The sequence below is a fragment of the Mesoplodon bidens genome (genome assembly GCF_964165515.1).
Source record: "Mesoplodon bidens genome assembly, chromosome: 6".
In the NCBI taxonomy this organism is placed as follows: Eukaryota; Metazoa; Chordata; class Mammalia; order Artiodactyla; family Ziphiidae; genus Mesoplodon; species Mesoplodon bidens.
Window position 1 is genome coordinate 43,451,699 of NC_138162.1, and position 26,525 is coordinate 43,478,223.

At 43.5% G+C, this 26,525-nt stretch overlaps 1 protein-coding gene across 4 annotated transcripts in view; it reads right to left on the minus strand.

Annotated features, from left to right (window-relative positions):
- NTRK2 (neurotrophic receptor tyrosine kinase 2) overlaps nt 1-26,525 on the minus strand; it is a gene marked incomplete at both ends in the record, with an annotated part of 387,120 nt that overhangs the window by 207,171 nt on the left and 153,424 nt on the right. The window contains one exon of one of the 4 annotated variants that reach the window (XM_081236433.1): nt 13,105-18,265. The exons of the other annotated variants lie outside the window; for them this stretch is intronic. Coding sequence (XP_081092559.1) covers nt 18,228-18,265 — 38 coding nt within the window. Of the gene's footprint in view, nt 1-13,104; nt 18,266-26,525 lie in introns of those variants that run through there. 4 annotated transcript variants of the gene reach the window in all.

Consider the following 26,525-nt stretch of genomic DNA (forward strand, 5'->3'; position numbering starts at 1 on the left):
GTGAGGGGGAAAAAAAATCCCTGCTATCTCTTGTGGAAAGGCAATGACCGTCTAGGAGTTCCCAGTACAAAAGAAAAATATGGAGCTTAGTGAAGAGGATTAAACTGCCTCATCCATCAAAGGCAAAAAGAGAGAGTCATAAATCCGTGAACAGTCCCAGAAGGCGTTGGATGGACCCCACCATCCATCTTGGAACGTCAGAGAGGAGCGAGTGTGGGTCTTTGAGACGCACCCCCATCACAGCCTCCTCTCACACTTGATCTGGAGCCTGACAGCTACCCAATCCAGTGAGGCCAACAAGAAGATGATTTAACAAATCAGATCCCAAGAAGAATAAGAGAGCAAAATTGTTTTAATTGTTCAATTTGGAAGAAGCAAAGCCATTCTAAACTATTGAGGAGCGTGGTGTACGGTAGAAATGGCATCCAGGAGCCCGTGGAGTAAACCTGCCCTCAGATGTGCTTTGTTTGACTATTACATTGTTCAGAAAAATCTATACATGATCTGCCAACGTTTTAAAATCAGGAAATTTCATGTAAAAATACTGATTCCTGGCTTCTCTTTAAAAAAAAAAATGAAATGGACAACGTTGCAGAATGATCTATATTCTGTCAGCAGAAATGAAGAAGTGACACCCTGTAGACGGGGCATGCAATGTGGCCAGGAGCCCACTGCACTGATTTATGTATTTGCCAGGACCCTATAATGGGCAACGAGTCCACAATCCCTGAATCACAGGTGATACAAGTAAATGTAACATCTCACCCTACTGCAGCTTGTAGAAGAGACTGACATTTTCTTCCTTCCCTTTCTTTGAACTTTACTAGGCAAAAACAAAAGTCAACAATAAAAAAATTTCATTTTTTTAAAGAAACAAAAACATATTGAGTGAGAGATACAAGAGGGATAATTCTCCTTTTATTGTTGCGGTTATTAATGAGTCCATTTGAGTCCTCTTTGGAATGGATAAGAGAATTCATCTCTTTGGAGGGGAGGATGGAAGGTGGGAAATTTGTCTTATTCTCTAGAAAATCTTCTGCAGCCCGAATGTCTCTAACGACAAGCAGAATTAGGGAGAAGAAGCAGATCTATGGAAACGCAAAATTTCCCTGTCAAGAGAATAAATCCTAAAAGATAAATTTTTAGCTTCAACATAGACCGAAGTTATAGCTTTTTGACAAATGATGTTCTGGGTTGTCATGACAACTGGGCCTGTTAGAGGTGTACATAGAGAGGCCTGCCCATAAATCAGAACACTTTAGGAAGGGGTTAAAACAAACATTTCTAGACTATTCCCAAGATGTAGTGCCAAAAATGTAATTACAGACATTTGTATCAGTCTGCCATAAAGCATGACAGCTCCAATTTTACAAAATGTTAATTTAAAAAATCTATTAAACCCATGTCCCTCTGAGAGAAATTAATATCACACCTAAGGTTGGGAGTCAGTGCAACTCAGAGGCTGTGAAAATTGGGATGGCAGAGTCAGAAAGACAGGCTTAGAAGCAGACTAATCCATAAGCATTTTAGTGAAGAGTTTGGGCTAGATTCTGACCCTCCAGAGAAGAAATGCTCAGGGCAGATGACAGTGCTCAGAGCTTTCTAGAAGCTTGAGAGAACTCAAAAAAGTAAAGATTTGGAGATGGCATTAGAAAGGAAAAGCTGATAGATGGAGGTTAGTTTACCTGGAAATACAGGGATGAAGCACCGAAGAATCATTCAATCCAGGACACAGACAACAAGCAATAAAGCATTAGCAACTTCCAATGAAGTCAGGAAAAATGAGAGTTAGCTTAAAATCAGACACTAGAAAAATGCTTCTTAACTTAAAGGTCAGGAGATTCCACTCCAAGGGTCACAAATTGGCAGCCTGAGGCCAAACTGAGTGCAGAGAGAAGTTCTTTCTGGCCTGCACAGCGTTCTTTTAAAAATGTACAGTGTTTGCCAACATTTAAAAATCAGGAGATTTGACATAACATTCTGGCTTCTTCTCTTTAAAAAGCAGATGATTTGGCATCAACAGGCCTGGATTCCTGTGTGGCTGGTGAGAGGAGATGGGTTCAGAGAGCATAAACTAAACTCCATGAGGACAGGGCTTCTCCTTGTCTAGTCCTGTGGCCTGAGCACCAAGAACAGTGCAGGGCATGTAGTAGATGTAGAAGGTACGCAACCATGTTTGAATGGATGAGAGCAGCAGCTGCCCTCTTTATATAAGACATTTACTCTCCGGGTGATCCCTCACCCACACTGTTACCTGCCTGGCCCCTAAAGGCATTTGAGTTTTCCACTTTGCACTGTAAGATTTTGTTTAGTTGGGACACTCCATGTTGCCTCATGACATGAATTCCCCATGGAATCCATTCTCATGGCCTCATGTGCAGGCCACTGAAGCAAAATGACAATGCAAATAATATTATTTAAGGACTTAAATCATCCAAAAACAAGCTTCCCTTAGAGGGTTGGCATCAACGTTCATCCTGCAGGCAGAAAACAGGCCTAAGGAACTTGCCAGAACCTCTTCCAGTGCTTGGAACAGCGCAAGCATCACTGATAGGCTTCAGATCTGAGCATTCACTTATTCATTCAACAAACACTGAACCATTTCTAAGTGCTAGTGGCCATGCAATATGTCTCTTTCACCTTAGTAGGCAGAGATTTAAATTTTTATTAGATGAATGAATGAGTAGTAGGAATCACTATAGACAAGAAATACATTGTGAATCTGTTATGTGCCAGATATACACATACTTAACTAAACCTCGACCTGTGTGTTAGAAATTATTGTCCCTATTTTGTAGAAAAGGAAGCTGAGACTTGGGTCCACAGCATGGGCAGAACAGGGATTTGAGCTTAGATCTGCTTGGCAGCCCCACTGTGTGCAATCCATTATGCTACCAACCTCTGAGCTAAACTCTGTTCTCAAGGGGAGAGAGTTCAATAGTGGCCTCCAAAAAGATATTTTCAATTCTAATCCCTAGAACCCGGGAAGATGATCTTATGTGGATGTAATTAAGGAGCTCAAGATGTGATCATCCTGGATTGAGGGTGGGCTCGAAATCCAGTGGCCATTATCCTTTAAGAGGAAGAGAAGACACAGAGATGCAGGGAGAAGACGGCGATGTGAAGACAGAGGCAGAGACTGGAGTGATGTGTCTACAAGCCAAGGAACTCCCAGAAGTATCAGCAGCCACCAGAAGCTGGGAAAGAAGCATGGGACCAACTTTCTGTCAGATCTGCTAGGAGGAACCAACCCTGCCAACACCTCAACTTCAGACTTCTGGCCTCCACAATGATGACAGAATACATTTCTGTTGTTGGAAGCCACCGAGTGTGTGGTAATTTGTTACAGCAGCCCTAGGAAACTAATACATTAAAATATTCCTGGTCCACGGAATGGAGAAGCTCCCCAGAAAACTGTGTCTGTACTGTTCACGGTGAGGATTAGGCTGCATTCCAGATCCTAAAAATTTACTGATCTTCTTTACTTCAGAATCTCCCTATTTCTGATCAAGCCTTTCAGCCTGAGGCCTTACACAGCAGTATCCAAAAACTAGCTCGAATCTCAACAAAAGTGAACTCAACTGAGAATTACATATACTTCCTTGGCTTCTTTGGAAGTACAGTGAGTACCTCTGTCAAGAATCTCATGTGGTCCATGGTTTTGGAGAAATTCAATATAAAGCAGCAAGAGAGGACCCAGGCTCTCCTCACCAGAGGATCAAATATGGAGCAATGCTACTATGGGAGGATAGGAAAGAAGGTGTGAATTCTGTGTGAGTCATTCTGGGGAAGCTTCTGGGAGAAAGGCGAGGATTGAGCTGGGTCTTGAAAAAGGACAAAAGTAAGGATAATCATCATGACAATGCTATTATCTACTGAGCACCTACAACATGTCACATGCTGTCTTACTGACCTGCCATAAGTTTCCCATGTAATCATCCAAGTTACCCCACAAGCTCAACCTTTGCCCCCATCATTTTCTTGAGGGGAAATCTGAGACTGAGACGTGCATGCCAAGTTCAAGGTCACCCGGTCAGTAAGTGGCAGGACTCTGACAGCTGAATGTACAGGTGGTGAGAGGAGGAGGGTCAAACCAGGTGGCGTGAGCGTCTTGGGGAAGAGGAATAGAGGTGATAGATGGGGATGACGTGGCTACAAAGACAGGCTGGACGGAAAATGCCCTTTTGAGGAGCTTGGACATGATCTATTTAGCTGTGTCAGTTGCCAGAGGTATATGAGTGCAGGCCCAACCAATGCAAGTCTGTATTTTGGGAGGAAAATTTTGGACTCGGGGATAGAAGCAAGGGGACAAGAACACCCATTTGTTCCTCTCAAATATGAAGGGCCTGAGGGAAGGCAGGGGGGATGGGAGTGGAAAACACAGGGCAGGTGTGAAAGATTGGGGAGCAAGGCCTGACTTGACTTCAGGACGGCCTTCAAGAGGTGAGGGCGAGGAAGCCGTCCTGGTTCACCCGGAGGTTTGGAGGAAGGAGTGAGCCGTTAACCACAGCAGAGGACACAGGGCAAGGGCTGCAGGGACCAACATGGTGAATTCAGTTTAAAAAAAAAATCTGGGGCTTCCCTGGTGGCGCAGTGGTTGAGAGTCCACCTGCCGATGCAGGGGACGCGGGTTCGTGCCCCGGTCCAGGAAGATCCCACATGCCGTGGAGCGGCTGGGCCCGTGAACCATGGCCGCTAAGCCTGTGCGTCCGGAGCCTGTGCTCCGCAGCGGGAGAGGCCACAACAGTGAGAGGCCCACGTACCGCAAAAAAAAAAAAAAATCTGATCTTTTTTGCCTCTGGGTCCCTCACACGCCAGAGATGTCTGGTTAGCAGATGGTGCTGTAGCTTCTACCTTTTTGCCTGCCTCCAGTGGATTCCCTGCAAGGCGAACTGGTTGGAGTTTAGAGGGTATATCTTTAAATTAAACACGTGAAGAATTTTCAGCTCTCCAAAGGAAATAGGACACTCTAGGTGTGAATCAGGCAAGATGTGTCTTGTAAGCCCAGAGCTCAGCACTGGGGTACAGAGTACCCCAAACACTGTCCGCATCTCAGATATGAACCACCGAACTCAGTGAGGAAAACTTGGAGCTGGGAGCTCCAAGCTCTCAGCTCGCAGGAGCCCTCTCAATTCTGACTAGGAAGTTGCTGGTTTACAGCACCTTCCTAGTTTCTATCAACCTGCCCCCGCCTTCTCCAAAGAGCCACGCTGTCCTCCCTCCAGGCAACCCAAAAGGATGAGACCAGCTAGGTGTCTGGAGTCAACACACCAAGTAGTCAGGATCTAAGATAATCCAACCTCTGCACCCTGATCTCTTTCTGGAAAAAGTGTCAATAAGCAGGGGACTGGACTGGTGTCAGAAGATCAAGGTTCAAATTCTGACTTGACCTGTGATTCTTATTACCTATGGGCTTGGCAAGGTCACAGCTCTCGGTGGTGAGATGTGCTGGGGCCCCTGGGGCCCCTGCTCTTGTGTGCCCAGCCCGGGCAGCAGCCAGCGCCTGCATCTCTTTGCTGGAGGACTGCCCTTGAGCTACTGGAGCCCACTTTTGCCTGTTGGGACCCTCAGCCAATGATCTGTGGGTACACGAATACGAAAACCCAACTACCAAATCTCTGGGGGGCAACTTACACTCAGGGGTTCCCCCTCCACCAGGCTTTGTCTGAAACCATTCTCCTTTGAGGCCCCTGCCCTGTCCTGCCTTCCCCACTCCTCCCCGAGGCAGCCCTGGGACACGCCCTTCACCCGTCACTCCCAAGGGCATCCTCAGGGCAGAGTCAGCCTCCAGGAAGCTCTACCAAAAGACCAGTGTCTGCTCTAGGCCATTATGGAGGAACGTACGCTAAAGGCAGCACGCTGAATATCCATCCAGTACAAGGGTCACAAGAGGCAAAATCTGGCAAAAAGACGTGCTTTGTTTGGCTCGCGGAGACTGTAAAAAATGTGAAGGGCCTTGCCAACATTTAAAAACTGGGAGATTTCACACAAAACCCCAGATCTCCCCTTGCCTTGAAAAATCAGAAGATCTGGCTACCCTGAGCCTGCATTGCTGCACAGCAACATTGGCTGGGGCGGAGGGCAGCTGTGCCCATGCACGGGGCCAATCCCCGCTGGCCCACCAACTCATTCCCATGACCCTTCTGGTCTCCGGAGTCAGTGGAGTTGGCAACCTATGGTGTAGCCCCATAGAAAGCACTCAGTAAAGTCTGCTGAATCCGAATAAGGATTTTTCTTGAAAACGATTCAACTCCAGGCTGCCGGAGAGCAGGGGTGAAGAATTGTGTAAGAGGACGCCTCTCTCTTTTCCTCTCCAGCTCTTTCCTCATGCCTGGCAAGGTACTGATGTACACTTCCATAAACACTCTTCCAAAAGAAGCTGAATCGATGAGGAGAGCTGCCACAATAGGACATTTGTTTGACAGGGAACACAAAATGAAATGAAATCAAATCACTGGTGGTTTGGGGAGATAGGCGAGAAAAACAAAAGCAGGTCTTAGTTTCAGATGTTGCTTCATGTTGCCATAAATAAAAGGATGGCTGCATTTTAAACATTTCAAAAATTTCAAAATGTTGACTTGCCCAGTCTGTGTACTTCTTTAAAAAAAAGAAAAAAAAAACTGATTATAGCTGAAGCCCCTTAAACCAGTGTAACTGGTAAGTAGGTCATTTAAAGAAGTAACGCTGGAACCCAATGGTCCGGCCAGGAGTGTTCAGGGCACTGTCAGATGGGCAGTATAATTTACAGAGATCGGGGGAGCAGAAATTATCCAGTACATTGCTCAAGTGGAGGTCAGATAAGACTGCTCCTATTGTATGAGAGCAGTCTGTGGACCCTCAACTTCAGGGAGCATGATTGATCAAGCCACACCCTGAAATCCATCTGTGCTCTGAAATCCACCCCCTCGTTTGCACAGAGTCTGTGCCCCCATGGGCTGCTCCAGCACCAGTGACTGAGTGTGGTCAGGAATTCTAAGGCAGATGCATCCCAGGAGACCAGGGACACCTCTGATGGCCCACTCTGGCTCACAGACTCCTAGCAGCCCCAAATCACCCAGATCTACCCCTAATAGCTCTGCCCACATTTCCTCAGATTGAATGTCAGTCTTGGATGCTTGACCCAGTCTTTATTCTCTCCCCCTGTCCCCCGTGGCCATGCTTGCACTGTACTCTGATGCTCCGCTGTCTTCTCCAGTTCCTTCTCCATTTTCTCATGCAAGAGTTTCTCCTGATTAAAAATCCTTGCAGCTTTAATCCCCTCTTGGCGCCTGCTTCTCTAAGGACACATTCTGCATTTGAAAATTCCTCCTGCCTGTATTCTGAAAAATCTGTCAGCTCTACCTAATAATCAGAGGCTCCCAACTTCTGTGAGGCAACAGGAATCCAAAGAAGGAAGTACTTACAAAATGAGCTTAAGATGAGTGGGCTTCGAGGAACTGGGTATGGAGTCAAGAGAAAAAGAAAAAGGAGGAGGAGACAGCTTCTCAGTAGTTCCTCCGTTTTGACACTTTTCTACTGAGAAAATGGGCAGGGAGATCCCCAAAAGATGAGTTCACACCTCTGGGAAAAACTTCCTGAGACTTTCCAGATTACCTGTCTTGCTCTAGAGTCCCAGCTGTTAAATTGCCATTTGGGGACGAGATGTACAGTCCTTTTGAAAACTGCTGGCCAAGAAGTCCTCCGTGGTCACAATAAAGACCACAAGGCTATCGTTCTCCACACCCCAGACCTCAACCTTTCCGACCGTTGTTTTGTGGAAAGGCAGAAAAAGGGAAGTTCACTGCCTGTGTGAAAATGCAAAATGTGCCTTACAACCAAGAAAAGAAAGCACACAGTAAGACATACACATACACACACACACACACACACACATGAACACACACACACACTTATGATGCTAAGAGGGTTAATGTTAAAAGGAAGCCTTCAGGCTGGTTACTTCATAATTCACAGCATAACAGAAAAGGGAGACGAAATCAGCAGCATCGTTTATAAGCCCTGGAAAATGGAAGTCTCCAAGCTGTCATAAATAAGGATGGAAGCATTTGCCAAGTCAGAAATTTTGCCAAGTTTGAAATCCACTCAATCCTTCTATCTTGGAGCTCAGAATGGAACACCAACCTTTTGGGATTTGTAATAACTTTTTCTCAGCAAAACTTTTTGCTATTTATAAGGAAGTAAAAACAAAAAGTAAAAAATACAATATGGAAAGTCTTTCTTTAAAGGAGCATTAACGCCAAGTGAGCGTTAATGGGGAGGGGATAATGGTATAAATGGTATATGTACTGGGATTAACTTCCCATTTATTCAAACAAGGCTTAACATATGCAATATCCCTATTCCACAAGTGTATGTGTGTATATGTGTATGTGTGTGTATATGTGTGTGTGTGTGAATTGAGTCTTTCCTTGCTGGTGCCTCTCTCTTGCGCTCTCTCTCTCTCTCTCTCTCTCTCTCTCTCATTCAGACACACACACCATCCCACTTCAGTGAACACATTCCACCCAACCAATTGTAAGTTTAAAGTTTAATTGTGAAAGTTAAAGAAAAGATAAAGCATATTTGTGTGTATTTGTGTTGGGTGGAAAGGGAACCAGAGGAAAAGTAGAGGGGAAAAATAATAAAAGGAAAAGAAAAAAAAAAGAGAAAATAGGTACCAAGGCCTGGGATAGCTTTCACCAGTTTACACTGGGTCAAAAAGAATTAGAGCCACCAAGGTGAAGAGCAGAGGTCTGATGACTATCTCGGAGCAGGCAGCCGAGGCTCCCACAAGAGACAAAAAAAGCACCGTCCTTAGAGAGTCAGGGCCAAAAGCATGGATTTCCTAGGCAGAGAGATCTTATTTGTGTGACCTTGCACAAGTTACTTAACTTTCCAAGCCTCTTTTTCCTCGTGTGTAAAGTATGCATGATAACAGTGTCAACATTACAGACACTGTAACTGTATACCCATAGCCCAGGAAGTCAAAGGTGGTGTCTGTTTTGATAACTGTGGTAATCCCCCCAGTGCCTGGCTCATGTCTGACCTATAATTGACAATTAATATTTATTGAATTTTGAATAGACTTGATCTAAGATAAAACAAGATAATGTATTAAAGAATTTAGTATACTTATGTCTCAGTTGGAGTCTTGTCAAGGAAAAAGAATTCACGGGATGATGTAGAGACATATGGGCAGGTTAAAGGGACACACAAGAGGCGGTGAGGCATGGAGACTGACCATAGTTGGAAGCTTTTCCCGCCTCTAGGGTTGAAGGAGGAGCCCATCGGCATTCAACTCAACAGTATTTAGAGCAGGAGGCCCATGGAGAGGTAGCTGGCCTCCCCCAAATCCAGGTGCCTGGGTAAATGCAGAGAGAAAACTTTGTCCAGGGAGTAATCTCTGAAAAGCCTGAAGCACCCTAATAGACTGTCTTAGTTCATGTTAAAAACCTAGAACTCCCCCAAAAGGCCAAACAGTGCTGGCGCCTCTGTACTTCCCACCCGGCTCAAGGGTCTTTAGTGAAATTGCATGAACTTATCTGCAGCTGAATGCCAATTCTTAAAGCAATCTAAACTACAGTTTCATTTAGCGATTCAGCAAGACTAATTACTGTATGACGAGAATTAGTAGAAAGTGATGGAAGGGTGGCAAATCAACACAAAAGAGGCTTTGCCTTTCCTCCTTGAGAACACAATAAAATTTTTTAAAGAAGAGAGAGAGAGAGAACTGTCTGTTCATTAGTTTATGGCTGAGCAGAAATTTTAATTCAGTAAACACAGGCGCCGGGGTCTTGCGGTATGTGAGATGCGACTTGACCAAATGACTGGAAAATTAGCATGTGCCCTTGGCAGTCTCTCTCAGTCACTGGCTGCAGACGAGACATTAGGGGACAGGAGCGATGACGTGACCGCACTGCTCAGATGCTGCTCTGCCTCGTTGTGTTTTCGAGGCAAGGAGCCGCTCAGGCATCTCCCAACACCTTGCTCTAAAGTGCAGATCCTCTCCAAGGAGGTGGCAGGATGTGTCCTCAAGCGAAGCTTCCCACCACGTCCCAGACCCACACCCTCCCCAAGGTGGTTTCCCTGCCATCACATACCCTCACTGAAGAGCAGTGATTGCTCCATTTGAATGAGAAGTACTCCAGCTCAAGAGAGAAGAGAAAATTCGCTTTACAACCATGAAAACCAACAAATCCTTCTTCAGGTACAATGGACAAAGCAAACATGCTCTGGGTTATCATTAGCTAATGAGCAACAAATACATACTGGATGCAACTTCTCTGCTTCATAAGGTAAAATTTAGAAAGCACGTGCCAAGTTCACTATGGTGCCATGTACTGGCAAGTCAAGATTGGCAAGGGCTTTGTGAGAGGCACGAATTACTGGGGGAAATGGGGAGGTGTTTACTGGGATAGAAGAGCCTTTCCAGTGACTTCAATTAGCATTACAATCCTGCATCTTTTTTTTAATATAAATTTATCTATTAATTAATTTATTTTTGGCTGCGTTGGGTCTTCCTTGCTGCGCGCGGGCTTTCTCTAGTTGCGGCGAGCAGGGGCTACTCTTCGTGGCAGTGAGTGGGCTTCTCACTGCAGTGGCTTCTCTTGTTGCGGAGCACAAGCTCTAGGCGCGCAGGCTTCAGTAGTTGTGGTGGGCGTCCTCAGTAGTTGTGGCTCGTGGGCTCTAGAGCGCAGGCTCAGTAGTTGTGGCGCATGGGCTTAGTTGCTCCACGGCCTGTGGGATCTTCCCAGACCAGGGCTCGAACCCGTGTCCCCTGCATTGGCAGGCAGATTCTTAACCACTGCGCCACCAGGGAAGCCCCAATCCTGCATCTTGACAACAATAATCTCTGCTCAACTGTTAGTGCTGGTAGGAGTGACCACTGGGCATTTGCATGGTCCTGAGGGTGCCGTAGCCACCTCGCTGGCCTCACCCCAGTCCTGGCCCTGCTCAAGGGTCCAGCCCATGCCTGCTAGCTGTTTCAAGCACCGGCTCTCAGAGCCAGCCTACCTGAATTCAAATCCTGGTGTTACCACTTGTTACCTAGGTAACCTGGGGCAAGCCCCTCAGTCATTCTGTTCCTCAGTTTCCTAACCTTTCAAATAGGAGCAATATTAGCTTCTGCCTCATAGGGTTGTTGGGAGAATGTGAAGCACTTAAAACAGGGCTTGGCACACAGCTGGAAATCAACGCCTATTAACTATGGCTACCTTTTAGATCCTATGGTAAATATTGCTTTAAAATGTGTTAGAAAAGGTGGTAACAACAGTAAAAGTACCTTAAATTAAGTGCTGGTAAAAACTTCAATGCCACTTACTTAAAATGATTTAACAAGAAAAAAGCCCAAATTACCAAATATTTCCTAAATAAATGAAATTTTATTATTTCAAACATGACCAATCATGTGTTGCCTGCTAGAGCTATCACGAAAAACTACCTCAGGAAGCAGAAAAGTTATTTGTAACCCACTGCCTGTAAATACTTGTTTCTAAGGGAACTTGAAGCAAGTCTTTCCTTTCAAACAATCTCTCAGCCAATTTGTTTGTTATTTTTATTCTTAGGAAAAGATTTTCAAATGGATAATTCAAAAGTCAGTTAATGGAGACCCCCACCCAAATGATTAAAAATTCTGAATTAATGAAGTGAGAACAAAAGAGGAAGACCATATTTGGGACATGACCTTCAATGCTTTTCTTCTAGAACCCTCAAACTACAGAGTATCATTCGAACTCATTGAAAAATCATAATATAGGCCCGAACAGACCATGTCCTCTTATTTTATCAAAACCAAATCTGATTATGATCAATGTGCAAGAATCACCTGGAGGGAATCTAGGAACAGAATTAGGAGATCTCCTGAGAAAGTTCCAAAGTGGTCTTCACTGCTTGGATCACATCCAGAATGGCCCAGGGAGGGAAGTTCCCCTTCATTTAGAGTCTGTTATTTGTACCCACGCAATCGCCGTATGACCAATACACGCAAATGAGTCTGTGATTCCAGGGCATCTACGGAGGCACACCCAAGTGCAGTGCAAACCCACGTCCTTCCAAGTATTTTTATTAGTGCTACCAAGTGCCCCCCAATGTGCACCATCTCATTCAACTCTCATAGGAGTCCAGTGCGGAGGCACTACTACTCTCATCATCATCTGAGGAATGGAGTCATGAAATAGCTTTCCCAAGGTCATTCAGTTTGTGAGCAAAGCTGGGATTCAAACCTGCATAGTCTGTGTCCAATGCCTACCACCTCAAATTACCATACAACTTTCTAATGGCCAAAAAAACCTGTTCTCAGCTCAGCAAATTTAAAAGGGCCTTTAGAGAAAGCACAAGTCACCAGCACTAACCAGGCTCTTTGAAGAGAGTCAGCATACTTGGCTCAGAAAAACATCAGGTCACGTTTTTCTAATCCCTAAGTCTTTGATTTGGAGCAAAAATTTTTGCAAGGTTACAAGAAGGTGAAAGCAGTCTCAAATGAATCAGAGCTGGGAACCTTGCTTTTAGCTCCTATCTGAAAAGGGGAAAATGAGGAAGAGGCGGTGTGGCCAGGCAGGAAATGGAGACCAAAGGAGTGTGAAGTACGGGCACCAGGTTAACAGTCAAGGTTCAAGATGGTACCTTATCTCCATGCCCACTTGTCTTCCTCTCTCTCCCCCTTCCATGAAGCACAGGTCATCACGTTCATTTGACCACAGAGTTACTTAGAATGGAGGGGCGGAACACCAAGTATACTCCTTCAGGAACCCGAGTCATTCCACGTTTTGAAAATACCAAAGAATTTCTCCCTGGATATAAGTTTTATTTTTTTAATTCCCTTAAACTTTTCTGTTGTTTTTTAGGATTGCCTTTTAGCCAATGAAAATAGATCTGATGCAGGAATCAGTAAACCATAAATGTATAACTCACATTGATGAAAATCTTTAAAGTCGTATTTTTAGAAGAGATTTATTCCAGAATCTACAGTGGGTTTGGGACTCCCCCCAAACTCCCAGTGACATTTCTCACACTTTCTTCTAACACCTTTAGTCTTGGACACCACCAACGACACACGGGGTGATGGTATGTATTTGAAGAAGGGGGGAAACATACAAGTCCCTACAGAGAATGCAAGACACGTGGAGATAAATTATAAAATTTTATTGGTTTGTTAAAAAAAATGAATGAATTCAGCAAGTACATTTATGGTCTATCCACATTGTTAAAAAGCACTTAAAAATAAAATAAAAATGATTATCCATTATTTACAGGAAACATGAAAAAAAATGACTTTAAGACCTGGAACATTATGGGGAAAAAAACAGGGCATGAGAATGATTCACAAGCTGCCTATATGGATTACAGCAAATGGATCTGAACACGAAATGAGGATTTGTCTTTCTCTGGAGCCTTGCTATTTTTTTCCTTTTTGTCTTTTCAGCTTCATTGAGGTATAATCAACAAAGAAAATTGTAAGATATTGAAAGTGTACAGTGTGATGATTTGACATATGTATACATTGTGAATAGAATCTCTTGCTATTTTATATTTGTTTATAGAAGCTCCATTCATAAATAGACTTAAAATAAAGGTGGTGAAAATCTCTGTTCTTTTCTTTGCCTTTCACACACTTATTTTTCTGTGAAAACTAAGACTCCTGACATAGCCAATGTCAACCCATCTTGGGTGCTCACTAATGACCAGCCCAAGGCTCCAAGCCACATTAGCCTGAATTAAACTCAGGGTGATTTCTCTGTCAAAATCAGATGGCTGGGAGGCCCCTTTGTTCCTGAAGACCAAAACAAGGAAATGGGCTAACTTGAGATGAAAACTGCCTTCTGTAACAACCGTTTTCATGTCCCTTTCTGGATTGAGAGCTCTGTTAACTTAATTCAGCCTGGCAGCACCCTGCAGAAAATTACATTCTTGCCCTGTCCAGCAGGGTCCTTAACCTTCCCAGGTTAAAGGTTGAATAAACCTGACATGGTTTGCAGGCGCTGTAGGTGTGTGAACACAACAGAACACACTTAATAGAATGGCTACCTCTGTCCTAGTTTCCTGGGAGTCCAGTCTGCTGAGTGGCAGAACCCCAAGGGGTCCGCCAACCTTGACCACACAGGAATGGCACAGCACACGTGGCTGCATGCAGCAACCCTGTGAAGACCCTGCATTTTATGGAATCTGTCTGTTACCTAGAGTCTGGACAAAAGAAGATGAAATGAGCTTCTATTGTAGTGGGAGGAAATTAGATGAAAACAAAGGGAGGAGTTCTAGAACAGAAAACAATAGAGCAGGTGAAAGCGGAAATCATCCACTCTCGGGTGGAGGGAGAGAAGAGTTAGTATCAGTCCCTGTTACTGCTTTGATTCCATTTTGCAATGGGAAAAAAAAAAAAAAGGTGTGTGCAAAGCAACCAATAAAGCAAATAAAGATAAACTCTCAGTTTGTCATGGAGTCAATTTAGAGTGTTAGAGAGAGAGAAAAGAGCCAAGGTTTTTAAGACAATCAAGAAAAAAAAAAGAGGAGAGGAAAAGCATGAGCGCCTCCATCATGCTGGCCCTCACTCCTGGCAGTGACCTGAATTCCTGCCTGTACTCTTTGAGCTGTTTACTCCTACAGCTGCTGAATCCTGATGGCCTGTGCTCTGTCTGAGGGGGAGCTGCAAGCTTCAACCACTCTGGGTGTGATTCAGGATTACCTGAAGGACTTGGAGCTAAAAGCAAAGCTCTGGGTTCTGCATTGCGGGCTTGGAGCTGGGATTGTTCACGTCTCATCTCTTCTCCCTGCTCTTGGAAAGAAGACTCCGTGGGTCAAAATGAAACCAGTCCCTGCTGGAGACCAGGAGGGAAAATCCTTGAATCCGACTGTCTCTAAAGTGTGTGGGGATTCACTTCGCCTGTTGAGAGATGGACCTCCTTTGGCCTCAGACTGATGTATCACATGATGACAGTGGGAGTTTCTTCATCTTTCTCAGCTGCCTCGGAGGGTCTCAGTGGGACCCGATTCAAGATACAGGACCTGAACCATGCCTCTTGAAGATGACACACCTGTTTTTCATTTACCAATGGCCCTATCGGTATGTTAAGGACACCCATGAAATGAGGCCACGTGCTTTCCCATCTGAACCTGGCTGCCCCTGAGAGGACCAAGCGAACCAAGCGACATGAACACTGGTGAAAAGAAAGTTGTGTCAGACAAAACAGGAAGTAGGACTCACTAGGTGCCTCTGGCCGCGTGGAAGTGGGGCCCACTGGGGGATTGGGGGAAAGCATTACTACAAGAGAGTTCCAGGCAGGGTGAGAGAGCCAAGGTCCCAGCTAGCGAAGCTATAAGACAGCCCCAAATTAAGTGACATGCTGCAGCTCCCTGGGTTGCTAAACTCAAGGGTACTAAAGCACTCGACGGCGGTGCCAGGAAGTGTGTTAGCAAAGGCAAGATAGTGGGATACGTTAAGAGAACAATGATCTTGCTTTAAGACCAAAGTAACAAACTGGCAGCCCACAGACACGTTTTGTTGCCCTACATAATGTTTTAAAAATAACTGAGCCAACTTTTTAAAAATAGGGACATTTCAGATAAAATGTCCAGGTTTCAAATTTCTCTTAAAGAATCAGAAGGTTTGGAAATTTGGGCCTATCCCTGGGAGGCATGAGTTGGCTGGGTCTAGCTGACAGCTGCCCCACTGGAGCGGAGGGTGTTCACTTATCTGGCCCACGTTGTTCATTTAGGGTACCTGCCTCGAACTGAAATGCCACAGCCTTGTTGGAGGGTGACAGACTTGATTTCAGCAAAACTGCCGCCTTTCCTTCTCTAATGATGAAAAAATGCACAATACGTGCCTTTAGGAAGCTCGAAAAAGATTCCTTATAGGGGACATCAAAAGCAAAGGATGACAGAGGTGGTCTGGAGTATAGAAATGAGAAGCTGGGTTACTGATTGAGGTCTTCAGGGATTAAAAAAAAAATGAAAAGGACACAAGACCATACGAAACTATTTTCTAATAGCCTGATGGTTTCATCGTTCCCTAGGAGATGTCAACAGCTTGTTGATAGATTCAATTGCCTTATCTGTGCACTTTTCTCCATTTTAAAACAAAAATCTACCCTGCAATTCTTTTAGCTGCTGAGGGCAAATATTCTTTTTTTGTTTTGTTTTGTTTTTAGGGTCTGGGATACTTCTAAAATAGTCCTTAAACAGTTCATTGCCTTTTTATAGCTCCATGGAATAACATAAAAGCTTTAAAAAAAATTGTACCAAATGGCCGATATTTAAGAACCCGTGCCGTCCTGACAGCCTCTGCTTGGCTCTCAGTTTGAATTTCATTTTTCTTTCAGGGGGCAGGATTTCTACAATTAGCTGGCCTTTTTGTAAATCAACACTTTTGGGAAAGATCAAAATCTAAGTAGTGACAGGAACAGTCATTCAACAGTGAGCAAGAAAATGGGAATTCAGAGAATATTCAGACCTCCCCATACGCAGGGTCAGCTGCCCTCACACTCAAATATCTTTTTGGAAAGACAACTTCTGAGAACAGCAGCCTGTTTATGCTTTGGAGAAACCGCCCTTCTTTCAGGAGTGGGTATAGAATAGCCAAGTCAAATGCTGTAATCCATAGGACTCCGTGAAATGTCTGCATCAAGCAATAACATACTTAGTGGCTAATGTAAAAGATACAGTATAAAATATTCATCACGTATAACCTTTTTATATCAAGCAGTGCCTAAATGGATCCTGGTTTATTGAGATTAATGCCTTGGTTACACAGGATTCAAAACAATGTTTCCAAACATGTTGGACTAGTTAAAAAACTATAAAACCTTAAAGCTGAACTGCAAAACTTGAGTAACCATCTCCCCTCCAAAACAGGCTTTTTAAAAACATCAGTAAGTTTCCAGTTCAGCCATGGCATCTATATGCAGACGCTAACAGTCAGAGCCAATTGTATTTTCAAACAAAATGCTCCAGGCCTGGCTCTGAAGTTCCCCTAACTAGAAAGGTGTGAAGCGGGGCAGGGGCAGCCAAACCTCACTTCAGGACAGGGATCCTGCCTGCTGCACACTAAGCAAAGCGTACAAAGGCCACCGTGAAGGCCAAGTGCATGAGACAGGTGTCCACATAAGACTAAGTCAGAGATGCAGGATTCTGTAGCTCTAAGGCTGCCCTTGCAGCATTGAAGCTGGACATTATAAAGCACATATTCATTAGCGACCTGCCACCTCTGTGCTGCTGGGGTCAGGAAGAACCGTCCAGCCCAGGAAAACCCAGCAGAGTGTAGTACGTTGCAGGGGGACTAGGCTTCTTAGAATATAGTCTCCTGCTCACAGCAGGCCAGCCATTCTGCTCGCAGGCCTTTTCAGAGTAGAAAAGCTGCACTTCTGTCATGGGAACAGCATGAGATGCTGCGGCCTTCTTACTCGCCAAACTTCTAAAAAGCGGGTGGATCACAGAGGTCAAATAAAAGGACATATGCACCATATGCATATATTTCACTCTTTTTCTGGAACTGACTATGACTAACTGAAATCCACAGCCCCTGACCAAATATCTTTTTCTTTTCTTTTTTGTTTTTTTTTTTTTTTTACCTGGTGATAAACTTTAAGGAAATCGTTACTGTTGACTGCATGGCTCTGGACCTTCATGACCAGTGAAGGAAAGAACCTCTCAGGGATACCCCCCCAGTCCCCACAGCGATGGTGGATATGCCCTTAACTCTTTAGTCACTGCATTCTAGGTGGAAAAGTGAAACTTTTTGAATTCAGTACTGATTAAACAACAGCAGAAAACAATGCTAAAATTCATGTTAAATGGAGATTAGATGGTTTAGTGTGTACTTACACCTGTCCCTAAATTTAGATTTTTTTTAAACTTTGCAGTTCACCTTTAATAAACAGAAACATTGAAAATCAATACATTTCCAGTATGGTCAAACAGCACACCTTTCCAAAGAGAAGCACAATCCGATGGCATTTCATTTCCATTTTGTATTTGAACGATCGTGAGAACAAAAGAGAAGCATTAGTTTAAGATGTTATCTTGACTTTCTTAGCTGCCTGTGAGCTGTCTCTGCATTGGTGTCCCCCATTCACAGCTCACAGCACCTGCAGGCTTCGTGCAGTGTCTCCTGCAAACACCACCCACATCTACCAGAAAACCCCAGATCAGTGGCACTTCCCGGGAGAAGCCAATGCCAGCCCCAAGAGTCCAGCTTACAAGGCAGCATCAACCAACAAGCACCACAGCCCCCTTCTCTGTCTTTTCCTTTATTTCAGCTACCCATCCAGTGGGATCTTATGAAACAAAACAAAACCTAAAAGAAACACAAAATAAAACATAAGTCATGCTCAAAAGAAAAATCAATGGAAATTAACATGCAAGTACAGTCACTATTAAAAGAACATAATAAATAAAAATCAAAATTAAGACACAACATGGAATATGCTTGAAAACGTAAATACAATATAATTACAAAACAGAAATCAGGAGAAAATGGGAGTCTCATTACCGAGTAACTTAGTTTTAAACTTAAAACAAACCGATTTTACATGGCACATGAAACACAGGAAAGAAGTGCAAAGGATTTCTGCACACGGTTCCACCCACAACTGTATCAGATGTTAACATCTTAATTTAAGGAGGAGAAATCTGTGCACAACATAAGATGACTCCTGAGTAATTTTTATATATAGGGAAAAAAATAAAATTCAACAACTAATATCTACCCAAATTCTCATTTTCTTTTCCCGCCTATAAAACCAAGTTATTCCTAAAATAACTGATTAATTACTCAGCCATATCAGAGAACTGGCTGGCTTTAACCAGTACAATATTGAGCCCACACGAAGATTTAGATTCTTTTTCAGAAATCCTACTATTAAATAATTAACCGCCTATATTTAAGTACCGTACCATACCTATGGCACATATATATATAATCTATTACATAGCATATGGTATACAACATGAAGTATATTGTATGTATATACATTACTTACACAATATAAGACATATAGTGTCTAGTACATATAATATATAAAACATATATAATACTTAACATCAATTAATTCTACAAACATTTACTGAGAACTGATCAAACAGTAGACACTGTAATGCATGATGCAAAAATAAAGAAAATGGATTCCTTGACTTCAAATACTTCATTGGCCACAGATGGAGAAAGATGAGGGAATAACTTACACAATAGATAACAGCTAATCTACTTTCTGTGGGGCTGTCTTCTAAGCTCTTTGCCAAATCAGCCCTTTTAATGTCACTGTAACCCTAGGAGATAGGTTCTATTATTGCACTCTCTTTACTGGTGAGAAAACTGAGGCCCAGAGAGTGAAGCAGCTTGCTCAAGGTTAGATAGCTAGTGTGTGATGGAGCTCAGGTTCTGACCCAGGAGCTCTGATGACCCTGCCATGACCTTATGTGGAGGGGCAAACTCTCTGTGAGCTTGCCTATGAAAACCCAGCAGGAACAGGGAAGGGTCTATCACATAGAATTCTGTGGGTAATGTGTATGAATCTTCATCAGATTCCTAAGTGACAAAATAGATGACATCATAGTAGAAACCCCCAAGACGTTTCCAAGACGTTTTAAAGTTCAGTTTTGGAAGATGCTTCTAAACCCTACCCTCCAGACTCTCGATCTTCCTCAACCTGGTGTCTGGTCTGCCAACTGCTGGTGTCATCTGCCTCCAGAGCTGTCATTACCATCATTAATCTGTATCATCATTTAGTACAACACTAAATGAGTCCACGTAGCTTAATTTCCATGGCATTTCTCTCTCCCGCCCCTCCAAGTCTCAGGAAAATAACTGGGGACAGAGGCCAAACATCGTTTATGGATTTAATCTCACACAAAGCACTGAGAATTTAGGAAGTACACAGTGGCACTGATTAAGTCTCCTTCATATCTGTCTCCAGTCTCTTTCTAAAAGTTCAGCCTCCAGGCAAACACAAGCAGCACTAGTTTAAGAGTGCTTTATGGCACGTAGCTTGAGCGCACCAAATGCACTAACCAAACACCGTAGCTACCCTTTCAGGTTTTAAGAGAGTGGACCTCAAATTCCTTCCCACTGAAACAAGTGGATTGATATGAGGATGCCAAGTTCGCCAATAAAAACAGGAAACACTTGGTGATACAAATAGAAGACATCACCCCCAAACGAAATGATTTGTTGATTCAATATACCAGTTTCTCTGCACATGCAATTTTGAAGGGTTTATTTGATGAAAATAATAGAACAGATTAAACTGCTAATGCAAATCTTCTTTCCACTGGGTTATTATGGTACAAGAACTTGAAAAGTGTACCGATGTCAGAGTGTTTAATCGGAGCCAGGCAGCTCTTCCTTTGCTTCTATTTGCCACTTTCTTCTGCCATGAACTTCCCCAACCTCCACTACAGGCTCTTTAATTATTCCAATTGGGAGACACAATTTGCTTGGCTAGATGCAAGCTCTCTCAGACTGCCATTCACTCAGGCTGCAACAGCATTTTCTCCATCTAAGTTGATGTCGTGTCCCTCTCTAACCTTCTTCTGCTTTGCCTTTGCACTCTTCTCAGAGACACACATCTCAGCTCCACACACCCATGCAAGAAAAGCAAGTGAAGCCACCCTAAAAAACACACTCGATGACTTTCTTGAGGAAAAGCCAACTTGTTATAATGATAAGCAATATGCAGTGTCTGTGTTCAAAGCATCACTTATACCACCCCTCACCTCAAGGAAGGCACGTCAGCCTCCTCTCCATACCCTTGATTTTCACATACTGTTGATACACTTAAGAGACGCCACCATCTCATGAAAAATTAGTTGGATTTAAAGACTTGACTATTTATAAGGAAATGCATCCAATGCTTCATGTTTCCAAGGGTAAAATTCAATTAGGGCCCCAATCTACCTACCGGGATCTTATGACTTATGCCCTCTCATGATATAAGAAACTCACAAAAGGGGCCACAAAATGATATAAAACAATAGATAATTATTTTCTCCTAGTGAGGGGGAAAGTTTTTAGACCACAGCAAATGGCTGAACATCTTGTGGGTTTAGCAGCCAAATGAGCTGTCTAGCTTCTGAGCCTGAAATATAGATATTTTGACAATGTGACATTATGAAGCGTTTGCAGAATTCCGATGGTGTACGGTAGTTATCGTGACAACAGCTCCTTTATCAAAAACAACTCTAGAGAAACTCTGCCACCACTGCTTACACTTAGTTGAGCTAAATAAGAACAAGGATAAAGCAGGTGCTGAATGAGAAATGTGATGTAAAGTTGAAAGCAGAGAAGAAAAACCCGGATGTGTCTCTGCTATTTGCTGATTCCGGATCTGCTCACTGACCTCTCCAAAGGGAAGGACTGGGGGGCTGAAGGTCAGTGAAGCACTGTGCTTTCTTTGCCATTGGCTTCCGACTCATTTAGATTTCTTTACATTCAACGTGCACACATTTTCCTCCTATTACTCAGAAGCAATCAGCCATAAAATGGCAAGGATCTGCAGTACATTTAAATTAACAGCAATTTATCTGGAGCAAAAAGGAAAACTGCTGAATCGAAAGGATGCGAAGGGAGCGGAAGAAAGATGCAGCTGCAATCTAAAAAAGCAAATCTTATCACATTTGTCTTTGGAGAAGTAGAAAATGGCCAGCTTGGTGTCTGCAGGGCATGGTGCCACTGTGGAGACAGGATGGTGGCTAGGGTGCCAGGATAGCAGCTCACCTTCATTGGAAAGCAAAGCAAAGCAAATGTCCCCAGAGCCTTCTGGGAAATGTTTACCAGGTAAAAATCAGAGAATATACTCCTGTGTTCTCATAGTATTAGGTACCTAGGAAATGGTGGGGGCAAAAGGTTTCCTTCACAATGTTAGGCTTGAGCCAGGTGCAATTCCATTTTATTTCAGCACCTGGGTTTAAATCCCGATTGTCCTAACTTGACATCTGTGGAACATTTAATATCTGTTGGTTGTTGCATCAACTAGCCCTTGCTGTCATGCTTTTTCAATTTTATTTTAGAGGTGACTCAGCCCGAATGGCTGTTGTGATATGTCCAAGATCACCCAGGAACAGAGTGAGAGCTGAACTCTAAACCTCTGGATGGTCAGTCCATCTTTTAAAATGGTATCACCTGCACCTGTAGCAGAAATTTCCCAATAGGTAAGTTTAGGTCCTAGTACTTTCTTCTCTGCACTCATTCCAAAAGTTGCTTGACCATTCTTCAAACACCCCTTCTGCTTCCTAAGGATGTTCCTTTTGTCTACCCACCATCACGTCTCCTAAGATCTCCTTCCACCAAGCAAGCCTTCACCATTCTTGAGGATCCAGTGTAAAAGCCATCTCCTACGAGAATTTAGTTCACCCCCTCTTAACTTCTCTGGCATTCTCTTCCATTCATTCACATGTTCTTTTTCTGTACTTTTGCTAAACTCGTATTTCTTTTCTGTTTACTTTCCTGCATCTCAGATTTTAAGCACAGGAGGGCAGAGAGAGCACATCTCCACATCTTCTATGCCCTACGCTGCCTCGCATGCTACTAAGGACAGAATGCATTTTAAGTTTTAGCATAGTAATATCTAAACTCTGAGTTTTATTGGAGAACTTTGATGGACTTGATAACGGAACCAAAATGGAAGAGAGGAGAGGAGACAATACAATGTAGGGTCCACTGCTTCTCATTGGCAACTGGGTTAATCAAATCACTTCAAAGCTTCCTGTACAAAATCACACATTTGGTCAGAAGTGTACTGAAGCTTGCAGAGTTAGACACAAGAACACCCAGTGAGTGCCTCCTGAAGCATTTTAAGCTCCTGGGGAAAAAAGGGCTAGACTTAGTTCATTCTAATTCTCATGATGATCAAAATTATGGGGTGTGGGAATGGGAAAAAGGAAGCTGTTGTCCATTTGTTAGCTGGACACAAAAAACTAAAGTAAATGGCTGAGGATGGTCAGCATAGCTTTTAAAGCTCTGGTTTGACTTTGCAAAATGAAGTTTAGTTATGAGCTGAAAATTAAAGCAGGAAACACAAAGTTCTTGGCAAAGCTCGAATATGTAAGGAAAGCAAAAGCCACTGCACAATTAAAGTTCAATGATTCTAAGGAGGATGTGATCTGATCAGCAGGGCCTTATGAAAAGTGTCCTGATGAAAAGTGTCCAAGGCCACAAGCACTACCATGTCAGGGATTTCACATAGGATGTGGAGTTTATCCAAAGACCCAGGCCATTGTTGTTATCTGGGGAATCACCTAAAAGTGCTGTAGGTGGAGTAGGAAAAAAAATGATAGAGCTTGTGGTGTCAAGGGCATTAAAATACTCAGAAGGCTTTCACTACAACCCCAGTGAGAAACCCAAATCAATCTGTGGTTCTCCTGTGGGGTGTGTCTTGCTTTCTGGCTTATGACAATAAACATATATTGCAAAATCTATAGGGTAGCTCTTTGTAAGGTAAAATGATGTCTTCTTAAAGACACTGCTTCATGATTCTCAGACCAGACACTCACCAATGACTCAAACATTCAGTGCATAAGCACGGCATCATCAATTTCATTATAGAAGACCATGTACTTGCTGCTGTCACAAATATAAATTTGTGTCTAGATTTGTTTTTGCCAAAATACTCCAGACAGTGATTCTTCTTAGTACCTGAAGCCAGAGTACTACAATCTAGTGTCCAACTAGGAAACAAATGACATAAAACCTATTGCTCAATTAACCTAGAACTACAGAAACCAGCAAGAACCTCAAACACACACAAAGTTGCTCGGCTCTGCTCAGTTGTGGGTGAGGGTGAGGTGAATAGAGGTACCTCCTAAATCTCATCTCCATTTAAATTAGCAAAGGGCACAAGATAATGAAACCTCAGCTAAGCACCAAGTATTCCAGAAGGCAAAACAAAGAGAAGTGGAGTTGATAATCCCCATAAACTGACAACAATAAACATGAATTATCCAAATTTGCCTGAGAACGGGCTCAGAAACAAAGGCCTGTGTGCTGTCTGGCTATGGACATCTTGGGAGGTGGGCTGCCATCCGATGATCTGGTGCAGACGAGGTGAAACTGCCAGAGGCCGCGTCCTGAGGACTTACCTGTGGCTCTTCAAGGAGTCTAGTTTGTGCGGCCGCTCCCCCACGCTGCAACGGTTCCCTCTCTCATGTGTTGCTGCTGCATCACTCCCTCCTCACTGCCCAGCCCCACAGGCAATGACATTACTGCCAGCTGCCCTGGTTCCTGCCCCCAGACCACAGCTCTGCCTCCATGGCTGCTGCAGGTACACGCAGCAAGCTGCCTGGCTTCAAAGATTCTTCTCTGGCCCCCGCCTTTTATCCAGAGAAGTGGATGTGCCCAAATTCAGAAACAGGAGATGATCACGGGGCGGGAATGAGGTCCTCCACCCAAACGTGCCCTTTTTCTCCGGTACCTTTTCTCCAGGACACCATTAGCAGAAGGACTTCCATCATCTCAGATGTTATCTCACTAGAATGAGAAATAAAATGTGCCTCTGCTCCACAACATCTGAGATGTGATGGGGAATTTGTGGTCTGGAAGGTGGTTCACCTGCCCTTGGTGAGCCTATGTGGGACATTACCTGACGCTTCTCTTGTAGGTAAAAGTTAAAAGTCCCAGATCAGACCCTTCAGAAGTGAATCCAACTCAAATTCCAGTGGTCATCTCTTACCCTAGCAAGGTTTATAAGGTAATATCCCAGAACTGCTCATCAGTCTAAAAGAGTACCAGCCCATTCCCGCCACCAAGAACAGGATCTATGCTCCAAAAGTGTTTCTCCATCAGGTAGAGCCCACAGGATTCTGGTGCCACAGCCAACGGTCTGCACGCTCCTTATGAGGAGTAGGTGACCCATTTCAAAAAGCCTCAATAAAATGAAGGTCACACTCTATTCTCGATAGGAAACTTGAAAAGTGCAAAGTCAATCCCAGAGTCACAGCCTTATATGCATTCAGACTTAGGTAGCCAGCAGAACCTCGGACATGACTGAAATTAACCCCAAAGTTCTGGAAGTCTCCACTGTTGTGACATTTTTATTTGCTCAAAGAGTTTATTTTGGAAAAAGTCCATCCCACCTCACTACCCTGACTAACCCTGCAGCAATGCCTTACGGCAGCTGGACATATGCCAACCTCAGAGTTGGCATGGCAACACCCCTATCTGAGAGATGGAAAGATCCTCTCGATGCCTTGATTCTTTCATGTGGTAACACAGAAAGTCCCTTCATATTTCTTTGGTTCAGGTACAACTCATACATGGAGAAAACTCTGAATTTTCAAGAGAGTGCATTTTTACACACACCAGATTTCACAGTTTATTTTCCTTTTTTTTTTTTTTTTTTTTTTTTTTGCTGTACATGGGCCTCTCACTGTCGTGGCCTCTCCCATTGCGGAGCACAGGCTCCAGACGCACAGGCCCAGCGGCCATGGCTCATGGGCCCAGCCGCTCCATGGCATGTGGGGTCTTCCCGGACCGGGGCACGAACCCTTGTCCCTTGCATCGGCAGGTGGACTCTCAACCACTGTGCCACCAGGGAAGCCCTATTTTCCTTTTTAAATAAAGTATGCATGGCATACATGGTATACCAAATATAATAGCTTGGTTAAGAATTATAGCAACCATGCCAAGAAGCAACTAGAACCAAGACACTGGAAAAACAATGTATTCTAGTTTTTTTTCTTTTAATGAAAATTTAGTATAGCCAAACATCTGACATTATTTTAAGGAATGTTTTCCGTACCTTACAGGAAGTTCTTTGCTGAGTCAAAGTGATTAAAAGGGAAAGGCTATTTACCTTGTAACTCTACACACATTCTTAGTTCAAAACAGAAATCACCATCTACGTAAGCACAGGAGGCATTCAAAGAAGGACATGTGAGGGACAAATGCATTGCCTTATGTGAAAGCTGTAACAATTTTAAAATGTCAGACGAAAGGACAGAGTATAATTACACGGGCATAGCAGGAATGATTGGAGTATAAGTTTTTTCTTTCATTCTTCATAATTATGGCCATTTACCATCCATCGTTTAACTATTCAAGACCCTAGAACTTTACTCACAGCTACCACTGGGATTAGAATTTTAATAAGTACAGTGGCCCTCCATGTCTATCTTCTCTGTTTATTGCATGAGGGCTGAAAGAAAACCACCTGGATGGCTGCTTAGATGGTAAGAAGCAGCCTGAAGCCAGCAGAACTGCGTTTGGATCCTGCCCCTGTCCCGCCTGAGCTGTATAACCCTGGCCAAGTTGAGGGGTTTCTCTGAGCCACGATTGCCCATTCTAGAACAGAGATGAAATAAATCTAATATATTGTGATGACTAGAGTTGATATGAGTACCTAATACTCTCCATGCCATTTACAGTTTCCTCAGCTCAAGACAGTTGCTAGAATTATGACATTTAGACAAAGTGCCAAGCCTTAGAAATTCCAAACTATCCCACTGATTAACAAAACACAGTTGGAATAATCTCTCTCCTGACCTTTCACCTTCATTGAGCCCATTTAGGACTTTGTAGTAAATGCTCACTATGACTTTGAACCAATTAATGACTATATCCTTAA